At 40.5% G+C, this 11649-nt stretch overlaps 1 protein-coding gene across 1 annotated transcript; it reads left to right on the forward strand.

The window, feature by feature from the left end:
- The first annotated feature begins 371 nt into the window (after positions 1 to 371).
- Positions 372 to 2808, forward strand: LOC129342908 (uncharacterized). Its single transcript, XM_054998866.1, has 2 exons — positions 372 to 803; positions 2095 to 2808. The coding sequence occupies exons 1-2, from the start codon at positions 372 to 374 to the stop codon at positions 2806 to 2808; spliced, it is 1146 nt and encodes a 381-aa protein (XP_054854841.1).
- Positions 2809 to 11649: the final 8841 nt, after the last annotated feature.

An 11649-nucleotide genomic window follows, 5' to 3' on the forward strand; every position in this document is an offset into this window, starting at 1 on the left:
TTTTAAAAAAACCATTTTCCGTTATAACGGACATGCGTAATAAAGAAACATAACCAATTCGAAACATCAAATGAGCACTGCAACACCATTGGTCCGCGTTTCTTGGCGGGGTTTTTAAAAACGTTAAAAAAGGGGAAGTGTCTGGGGAAAAACTCTTTGTGGGTTTGAGTGGTTGTTTGGTGTGTTTGGAGTTGGTGTTTTTGCAATCTGTGATTTTTGAAATGGATCCTATTCTGGCTATCATCGGGCATGTACTTCTGATTATGATGGCATGCCAGTCTCAGATGCTGCTGGCCTAGTGGCGGTACCATGCCCAAAGGCGCAGGGCTGTTGCCAGATTTTTGTCCAGCAACTCGTTTACCACCTTGGCAATGACGCATGCACGAAGACGGCGGCGCCAGCACCGACAACAGTGGTTTTTTCTGGCAGAGATGCAGGAACTGAGGCAGCATTGGGTATACCCACGCAGCACGGATTGGTGGGAGAACATCGTGCTGCGACATTGGGATGAATATCGGTGGATTCGCCGTTTCAGAATGTCCAAGGGCACATTTTTGGAGTTGGTTGCCGCTCTCCGTCCAACGCTTCAGCGAAAGACAACTACCTTTCGCTCCCCAATATCTGTTGAGCGAAGAGTAGCTGTTGCGATCTGGTGGCTTGCAAGCGGCACGAGTTATCAGGTCACCAGTGACTTGTTCGGACTTGGAAAGTCAACGGTTGCATCAGCGGTCGTAGAATTCTGCCTCGCCTTCGAGCTCCAGCTGCTTTCTCGAACGGTGCTCTTTGGCGACTCTATTGGCCAGGTAAGTTATATAGTGAACTAGCAGAATTTCGTTATGCCGGTTTTCCTTTAAAAAAAAAAATTTGTGTTGCCACTTAAAAACCTTATAAACAACCTTTTATTCACAGTGCTGCCCCCCTCCCCTACGCTTCCACTCCCAGAAAGAAGCTATTGGTACACTGGAGTCATGGATTGCACTGTGTCTCATGCCACATAACTGTAAGACTGGATGGGAAATTCCTACTCAAATACATTTGTGGATGACCTTTTAAACTGTGGTGAACGGCATCATAATAGTGGCCATGTGTCCGCTATGGTACGTCCACTGCTGCAATGTTAATGCCAGCAGAATTTAGGCAAGACAAATTTAACTTTGTTCCAATTAGGGAAATTCGAACACATCCTCTCTTATTGCCATTCCCCCCCCCCACATTCAGGTTATGATGGCATAATTGAGATTTTGGACTACTGGGGTCATTGTCTGCACAGCGTGTCATGCCACAGAAGCATGCAACTGGCTGGACAATTATTTCCTGTGATCTTTGTTTTTTTTTTTTTAAAAAGGATTGTACAGCTTTGTGATTGGCCCCATGGTACTGCAATGGTGTCTCCAATTGCGCATTGTTAATGCTTGGTGTCCCTCGGTCTAAAATAGACCTCTGTATAGAGACCACATCTTCGATTGTTGTTGACATGTCTAAGGCATCAATTTGACAGTCACTGACTTTTTTTTTTGGTTCTTCGGTTATAGTTGAATTGAAGCAACATGACGGAGCAGAGAGAGACCATATCGTTCTCTTTCTGTTTTTGAATGAACAGAATGCAACTACTATGCCGTTGTTCCCCCCCAAAAAAGGTAATTAGAATGATGCCACCACGTGAAAAATCCCCTCTCTATTCCTCAGAAAGATCTCGATGACATTTGTAATAGATGTCCCTGGCACAACGCAAGAAACATTGTTACACAGTGAATGTTCACATTGCTTTCATGTGCCAATCACTGTAACATTCATGGCAACTGTCTTTGAATCATTAGACATGAGAGATAGGAATAGTCAGCAGTGAATTTGATGTGGATTGATTTACTTAAGGGGTTTGAACACTTCAGAACACATTTAACAATCTGCTACGAACCCATTTGAAATAGGTCCTTCAAGCATCAAGCGATATCAACCCAGGGCATTTTGTTATTTTGATTACTGTGGAATCTTTTTCTTCTATCAGTATTGAAACAACACTTGACCGTGCTTCCAAATTGATCCCTCAGTTTGGTAAAACAATACTCTTTATCCCCACCCTATCTTTTCAAACAGATAATGGATGGCTTCAGGAGGATGGGGTTTCCTCATTGTGTGGGAGCAGTCGACGGGACACATATCGCCATTTGTGCCCCTGGTGGCCGTCCAGAGCAGTATGGCAACCGGAAAAACTTCTCCTCAATACTGCTCCAGGGGACTGTGGACCACAGAGGAAGGTTTGTGGACACCGAGGTGGGGTGGAGTGGCAAAAACCATGATGCTTTTGTTTTTGCCCACTCCGCCCTGTGTTCTGCAATGGACTCTGGCGCACTGATCCCAGATAACCACGACATGGTTTTGGATGGGATTAGAATTCCACCAGTGATTTTGGCTGACGGCGCATATCCCATGCGCAGGTGGCTCATGAAGCCATACGGCCGAACCGCAACAACAACTGCACAGCGGAATTTTGATCGGCAACTTGCTCGCTGCAGGAACGTGGTGGAAAGGAGCTTTGGTCGATTGAAATCCAGGTGGAGGTGTCTCTCCCACAGGCTGCAGATTAGAGAGCAAAATGTCATCTCTGTTGTGACTGCATGTGTGGTGCTCCACAATTTGTGCGAGAGCAAAGGCCATCCAATAGTGGGTGGTGGTGAATGCCCCTCACCGGTGCTGCTGTCCCAACAGGAGGAGCAAGATTACAATGGCAACACCGGGCACCTGGCGGAGGGCAAGATGGTCCGCGATGCCCTTGCCAGACACATGTTGGGAAGGATGGACTCACTTTGAGATTTCTTGTGTGTATTGGCCAAACGTGAATACCGGAACAACACACATGTTAACCAGGCTCAAGACATAAAGAAACACTGTGATTAGGGTTGCAAATATTCTTCTTTCCTATTGTATGCTAATAAAAATACCCTACATAACATTAGAGAATCTTGCCTAATATTTCTCTTTTTAATTTATAATATTTAATTTTAAGCTTTGAAAGGAAAATTGAAATATATAGTGTGGTTGACTTGCCTTCCCAAAGGAGATATTTTCAGTGTGTTCACATGGTTGGGCACAATGCGGTGTGACAACAGATAAACAAATGATTTTTCCTAAAGAACCATTATTTTTGAAATTTCCAAAGTCTCCAACAATGACATTTTGGCAGCCAACCATTGCTAAATATGTTTGTCTTTGAACCATTGGAAAAGAACGTTCTTGGATTCATCCAAGTAAGCAGTCTTTGAAAAGGGGGAGAAATCTGATTAGGGATGGCCACACACATCAAAGAAAGCCACAACAGCCACTTTGCAAGATGTGCTTTTAAGGACAAACCGAGTTGTCCTTGAATTAACTTATGGGTTCCTGAATTATCTTCGCCAGGTTACATCTCACCAAGAGAGCATTGGTTCTTGAAAATCAAAAATGCACCAATCATTGTTAGTTGGAAAGGTGCTTCTTGTCCCAGAAATATTTTTCAACCGTAGCTTAACATAGCAAACTCCATGATCCATTGGCTAGATGCATCAGTGGATAAACATCTCGGAGGCAATCAAATCATTGATTGTCACAGGTAAGAATGGACGTGATTTAAATTTAGATAACATCTTCTCACCTCACATCAGAGAATACATCTTTTCCATTAATTGTATTTTTTTTATATAAACAAAAAAGGGGAACTTGTTTGGAGACACAAACAGAACATGATTTGGGCTCCCCTTTTTGGGGGGGGGTTCGGTTTCACTAATAGCTGGCTAACTCTGTTATTTGCTTTTGGGTTGACACAAGACACGTCTTGAGTGCCAATGGGGATAATTTTCACCATTGCGTATGCCGGAGGAGTTAATTTGGGAACTGTCCTTTGTCTCAGTCAGAGGCCCAATAAGTCATGGAATGGGAAAAAACTGAGGAAAGCCGGGGGGGGGCAAAATTCCGATAACACATGCCCTGACTGATCTAACAAAAACAAGGGGGGACTGTGGGGTTGAAAGAACGGGACTGAGTGTGAGGGCAATGGTTGAGATCATAGAAACCCAACAATAGCGCAAACAGTGCCCATAAGTGCGGTTGAGGCCATGCCAGAAAGAAATCACCATTATCAGCCTGGATCAGAATTTGCGCGGAAAAGCCCCTCCATGTCAACACGCTACTGGTGTGGTCCTGCTGGAGCTGGGTGTGAGTGTGGACCATACACCACGTTGCCCTGGATTGATGTGCCCTCTGCAAGTGCTGAAAATGCAATTTGCAGGAAAAGGAAAATGCATGAGCGTGCTAAAAAGGTGCAAACATAACTTTTTTTATGAACACGAAGAAATTGAAAATTGCAGCTCTTCATTGTTAGAAACACCAAGCAATCAATGCCATTAACACAAATGCAATTATTAAACGTGTGGTAACAACATAAACAAAGACTCATCATAGGACAACAGGGCACTATGTTCAGAGGGTCAGCCTATCTCTAGGTTTGCCAACGCATGACCGTCTGGTGTTGGGGTGCTTGTTAGAGACAGTTAAAACGTCTTGAGACACCTGTTCTGTTTCTTGCGTGACAAATGTTTGCCGACGATGACTGGAAAGCATCTCTCCAAGTGCTTTCAATGTTTGGACAGCATCAGTCATCACAGCAATGTTTTGTTGCCATGCTCTAGCGAAGTTGTCACTTTCCGACCTTGCTTGCTCCAAAAACTCTCTCTGGAGCCGCTTCTCATCCGACCTCCAATCACACATGACCTCTCTGTCAATCCTCCACTCTGCGAGATGAGCGTCGTGTTCCTGCCGAGATCGGTTCATCATTTGGTCAGCCACGCCATATAGCGCCGCGTTACGCCTTTTCCTGTTTCTGATTCGGTTTAACCTTGTCCCCGGAGACAGTTCTGCCAAACATGCGTTCAATCTTCCTAAATTTGTGGAAAAAAACCTGTCATTGATCCATACACATAAATTCCACTACAGCCATGTATTTTCACAAAGCATTGCAGAAAGTATTGTGATGGTGGGATGTGTCCCACACTGGCCCCAAGCAAAGAAGGGAATTGGCATGACAGGAGCACTGTTATTCCATGTGCCACAATGGTAACCGAAAAACCAAATGACACTTGACAAAAAATCAGTCCATGCATAGATTGCCATGCACACCTGTGGATTGATTATCATAAGCTGTTGGGGATTGTCAAATAAGCATGTCGGAGAGGATCGATTCCAGTGTGCACTCCACAAATTTCTGAGGTAGTGTGGAACAACCGTTTTCAATATTACAGATGTGTATTCTGAGATGAGAGACATACTACTATTTTGGATTTGTGAGTACACAGATCTTTAATTTTCACACCGCCCATGAATAATCCACTCACCATTGTTGTCGCGCAAGCGATGGGCCATTGGCAGGTCAGATTCACTGTCCGCGTCGTCCTCAACATTGGCACTGGTGGGATCGTTCTCTGCAAATTGAAGCACGTGACAGTATGAGTGATTAAAAAAGGTATATCTTGGTTCAAGAACACAAAAAAAATCTGGATGTCCTCCATTCTCCAGGTTTGTGGCCAGATGGGGTTGTCACTGGATTATGGTATGCAGAAGTATGGAAATGCAGATCCTATCTCTCTTGGATGACACCAGAGGGGCAAACTGTATCCATTTCCAACGTCTCAAATTCAGTTTTCTGTTCAAGAGGTAAAAGTTCAATGTGGGCACTGTAACACATGGAATGAAATTAAATGTACGCATAAATGGACTCTTGATTTTGTGATAACCTGAAAGCCTGCAAGACAGGAGTACCTCTGTTCTTCTTTTTTTTTTTTTTTGAAAAGTTTTTTATTGGGTTAGAACATTATTATTTTTACATTACAATCAATTTTCCCCTAATTTTCCGTTTCTAACCCCCTCCCTTTCCCCCCCTTTTGTTGACTTCCAACAGCTTTCCCACCCTCTGTCCCTTCTCCCTTTCTTCTATTAAATTCCTCTGTCTAAAACAGATATACATTCTCCATTATATTAAGCAGTACATCTTTAACTCCTTTACTTATTATACACCCAAACTATACGTCCTTAGATAAACAATTTATCCCATTTTCCAGTTTTGAATATTTCTATATAAAACTATATATCATAAACCATAAAAATTTCCCACATTTAAATCAAACAATTTGATTTGTTCTCTATATATTACTCATTTCATCTTTTTATGGTAATTCTATATAACTCCTCGCATAATCAATCAATTTAACTCTTCTGTACATTCAGTTTGGTGCATATAAATCTTATCAAAGAAAGAAAATATTGTTATTTACTCAATCCTCATGTTTAAACCTTATCATTAATTACTCTCTATCAATGTTCTATTAGTTATCCTATACATATCTATATATATCTCAATCAATTAATCTAACTGCTTATAAATTCACATTTCTCTTCCTCCCCCGGTAAAGTCACCCCTCTCTTTTATACTTTTATTATACTTCAGTAGTTCTCAAACTGCCACAGTTTTCCTCCCACCTCCCATTTCTTCTCCAGATATTGTTTCAGCTTCTCCCAGTCTGTGTTAAACTGCCCTGAGTCCAGATCTCTCAGTTTTCTTGTCATCTTGTCCATTTCAGCCATGTACAGCAATTTGTAGATCCAATCTTCAATAGTTGGCACTTCTTGTACTTTCCATTTCTGCGCATACAAAAGTCTAGCTGCTGCAGTCATATAGAAAATCAACGTCCTATGATGGGCTGGAATTCCCTCCATTCCCAAGTTTAGCAGCAGGAGTTCTGGGTTCTTATTTATTTGAAACTGTAAAATTTCACTCATTTCTCTTATTATTTCCCCCCAGAACTGCCTAGCTACCTCACACGACCACCACATATGATAGAGGGAGCCCTCATGTTTCTTACATTTCCAGCATTTATTAGAAGTATTCAAATTCCCTAGCGCAATCTTCTTTGGTGTCATGTACCAACGATAGATCATTTTGAAAATGTTCTCTTTAATGTTAATACATGTCGTTGTCTTCATTATAGTTTTCCACAAGTATTCCCATGCCTCCATTGTTATTTCTTTATTGAAATTTATAGCCCATTTCACCATCTGTGTTTTAACTATCTCATCCTCAGTATACCATTTCAACAGTACTTGGTATACCTTGGATATTCTTTTCTTGTCTTCTTTAAGAAGGGTCTGCTCTAGTTCCGAGTTCTCTGTTCGTATGCCCCCTTTTGCAAAGTCCGAGTTGTATAAGTCTCTAATCTGTCTATACTGGAACCAATCATAGTTAGGTGATAGTTCCTCTTGCGTCTTTATTCTAAGTTTGGATACTTCAATCTTAGTTATTTCTTTGTACGTTAAACATTGTTGTTCATTATCCACAGCTCTCGGATCTATCACCTCATATGGAACCACCCACAAGGGGGTTCCTTCTTGTAGGTAAGTTCTGTACTTCTTCCAGATTGTATATAGACTTCTCCTTACAAAATGATGCAGGAACATCGAGTTGACCTTTACTTTGTCATGCCATAGGTATGCGTGCCATCCAAAAATTTTTTTATATCCCTCTAGGGCTAATAGTTTCTTATTCTTTAATGTCATCCACTCTTTTAGCCAAACTAGGCAGATTGCATCATGGTAAAGTCTCAGATTGGGCAGTTGCATTCCGCCTCTCTCCTTTGCATCTTGTAGAACTTTTACTTTCACTCGAGGCTTCTTGCCTGCCCAAACAAAATCTGATATTTTCCTCTGCCATTTTTCAAATTGTTTAGAGTCTCTGATGATTGGTATTGTCTGTAACAAAAACATTACTCTTGGTAACACATTCATCTTAACTGCTGCAATCCTGCCCAACCATGACAAATTCAGTCTATTCCATTTGATCAAGTCTCTCTCTATCTGAGTCCATAATTTTTCATAATTATTCTTGAACAAATCTATATTTTTTGCAGTCAGCTCAACTCCCAAATATTTCACCTTACTTGTTACTTCACAGTCCGTTGTTTCCATTAACAATTGTTGTTTCTGCTTAGTCATGTTTTTGCATAATATCTTTGACTTCTTTTTATTAATGAAGAAACCTGCCAAGTCACCAAACTCCTTGATCTTGTCTATCACTTTTGGCATGTTCTCCAATGGATCTTCTACAATTAACATTATGTCATCTGCAAATGCTCTAACCTTGTATGAATAGTCCTTTATTTTTATTCCTCGTATTTCCTCGTCTTGTCGTATTTGTATCATCAGAATCTCCAATACTAATATGAACAACAATGGAGATAACGGGCAACCTTGTCTTGTTCCTTTACTAATCGTCAATTTCTTGGTCAGTTCATCATTCACTACAATTGCTGCAGTCTGGTCCCTATATATTTCTTTAATTGCTCTGATGAATCTTTCTCCCAATTGTAGCTTTTCCATAGTGGCAAACAAAAAATCCCAGTTTAAATTGTCAAACGCTTTTTCAGCATCTACAAAGAAGAAACCAACCTCTTTATCGCAACGCTTGTCATAGTATTCAATAGCATTGATCACTGTCCTTAAATTGTCTCTTATTTGTCTGTCCGGCAAAAAACCTGCTTGTTCTTCCTCTATAACTTCCGAGAGCCACCCCTTCAGTCTCTCCGCCAATATCTTTGCAAAAATTTTATAATCATTGTTAAGTAATGATATAGGCCTGTAATTTTTCACGCTAGTCAGATCTTGGCCCTCTTTTGGGATCAATGATATATTCGCTTCGCTCCAAGTGTCTGGAATTCTTTGATCCCTAAAAACTCCGTTCATCACCTCTTTTAGGAATGGTGCCAGTTCGTTGGCCATTGTCTTATAAAATTTAGCCGTAAGTCCATCTGGCCCTGGCGCCTTTCCTAGATTTGCGGATTGTATTGCCATATTTATTTCCTCGTCAGTTACTTCACTATTCAACTTATTTCTCCAAGCTTCCGAGATCTCTGGAAGTTTGGTTTTCTCCAAATATAATGCTATTGATTCTTTGTTTACTTCTTTTTTATTATACAGCTTAGCGTAAAATTTATAAAAGGCTCTGCTAATGGTAGTCTGCTCCAAATACGTTTTGTTTTCTTCACAAATTTTATTTATTATTTTCTTTTCCCTTTTCTTCTTTAATTGCCATGCCAAATATTTCCCAGGTTTATTAGCACCCTCAAAAGCTTTTTGATTCAGTCTTTTAAGGTTCCACTCCAATTCTTTATTACTCATTGCTGTTAACTGTTCTTGAAGAATTTTGATTTCCTGATGTATTTTCTTTTTCCCTGGTCTCTTTTTTAACTGTACTTCTTTGGCCTTTATTTTCTCCTCAATCTCTTGTCTTTTCTCCTCTTTCTTTTTCCTTGCTCTACCATTTAAGTCCATTAGTATGCCCCTTACAACCGCCTTATACGCGTCCCAAACTTTACTGGTTGGTACTTCTTTATTCACGTTGTATTGTATAAAAAACTTAGTCTCTCTTCTCAATATTTCCATATTCTCACTTTCCTGTAACAAGTCCTCATTTATTCTCCAGGCTTTCCTTTTTCTCCTTTTTCCAAATTTCCACATAATTGGGTTGTGATCTGAGCCTACCATCGGCATTATTTCTACCTCCTTAGTCCATAACGCTAAGTCCTTTGAGGCCCAGATCATATCAATTCTTGATAATGTAAGATGCCTTGCAGAATAAAAAGTAAACTGTCTGGTTTTAGGATATTCTCTCCTCCATACGTCTTCGAGAGTCTCTTGTTGAATCAACTCAAAAAAAAGCTTTGGCAATAGTCCTCTTTTCTTTTGTGCTTTTGTAGTCTTTTTGTCTAGTTCCAAATCTGTCACTCCATTGAAATCTCCAGCAAGAATTATCTGGTCATATACAAGATCATCTAGGTGCTTCCTTAAGTCCTCAAAGAAGCTTTCCTTTGCACCGTTAGGTGCATAAAGTCCGACTACCAACACTCTCTTTAAGTTCCAATTACATTCCACTGCTACAAATCTAGCTTCCACATCTCTCATAACATATTTTGGCTGCAGCTCCTCTTTTATATACAACACCACTCCTCTTTTTTTCTTATTGGAAGCCGCTACAAATTCTTTGCCCAATTTTCCAGATTTTAAATATTTTACATCCTGTTTTCTAATATGGGTCTCCTGCAAACAGACAATATCACATTTTTGTTTTAGTAGCCAATGAAAAATATTTTTTCTCTTATTCGGTGAGTTTAGTCCATTTACATTCCAAGATAATACTTTACACTCCATATTCATGATTTTGTTGGTAAGTCTTTTTCATTGTCCTTAATAAATCTCTCCATCTCCCGCTCAGATCTGATACGCTTTCTTGCCCCTCCAAACTCAAAGGACACTCCTTCCGGTAGCTCCCATCTGTACCTAATGTTCATGTCCTTCAAAGTCTGAATTAGCACTCTATATTTTTTCCTGTCCAGTAACACTGATCTGGGCAATTCCTTCATTATGATAATCGTCTTGCCATCAATCTCCAATGGATCTTGAAATTGTTTTGTCACAATCCTCTCTTTCATATTTCTAGTTGTAAACTGCACGATCACATCCCTTGGTAGTTTCCTCTGGGTTGCAATTCTCGAGTTCACACGATACGCCACATCTAGGATAGCCACAATTTCCTCCTCCTCCTTCCCCAGGTATTCAGCCAACACCTCAGTCATCTGTTCTTGCGCTGACTTCCCTTCAACTTCTGGCAGACCACGAAAACGAAGCTGCTTCTCCATGTGTTTAGTTTCTGCAACTGACATCCTCCCCTTTACCAATCTCATCTCTGTTTGTTGCGTTTCTATTAAATTCTCCATCGCGTCTTCTACTGTTTTGACTCTCTGTTTCGTTCCTTGTAATTCACTGCTAATCGTTTCCACGCCTTTTTTCACTTCTGACAGCTCCGACTTTACTGTCTGTGTAACTTCTTTGACCTCTTTAATAAGCTCCAATTTCGTGTCCTTAAGTTCTTTCATCATGTCTATAAGTTTTTTGTCCAAATTTTCTATTGCCGATTGCCACTCTTTTTTCGACATCGTGGGGCTTGCTTTGGCTCGCTCCCACGAATCTGCTCTCTTCCTCAGCTCCGTGGCGTATAATTAAACGTTTTCCTTTTTTTTTCAAATGTCCCAATCTTTGCCAAAATTAATTTTTTATATCCAAAATGTCGGGCGTCTTTTCTCTATGGTTTCTCTATGTTATTATAATCCAAGATGGCCTACTTCCTCTTCCGCTGAAGCCACGACCCTTCCACTTTCAAAAATGGCGATTCCCTACTTCCTGTCCGAGTACCTCTGTTCTTGTAAGGAAAGCGATCTGGTCTGTGTCTTAACAGTTCTAAAAACACCAAACCATCTACCTTTCACGGCAAAATACAAAAAAGTGTTATTTTCAGATGGACACTATGAATGTAACAACACATTTTTTTAAAAAAGCAACCATACAGTATAACATTTTCACAAGGGAATGTACTCAGCTTTGAAATCACATGTGATGGTGACCTGCACTCCTCACTGTAGGAAAGGAAGGATCACATCTTCATGGCCAGGTATATGCTTAAACAACATAAACCTTGTCTTGTCTGGATTGGTCATCTCTTTTAAAAAAAGAAATTGAAAAATGCCAGCACATGATATCCCCAAATCATTACTACGCTTTTCAGGTTTGGTTCCCGCA

Source organism: Eublepharis macularius, chromosome 15 (genome assembly GCF_028583425.1).
Source record: "Eublepharis macularius isolate TG4126 chromosome 15, MPM_Emac_v1.0, whole genome shotgun sequence".
Taxonomy (NCBI): Eukaryota; Metazoa; Chordata; class Lepidosauria; order Squamata; family Eublepharidae; genus Eublepharis; species Eublepharis macularius.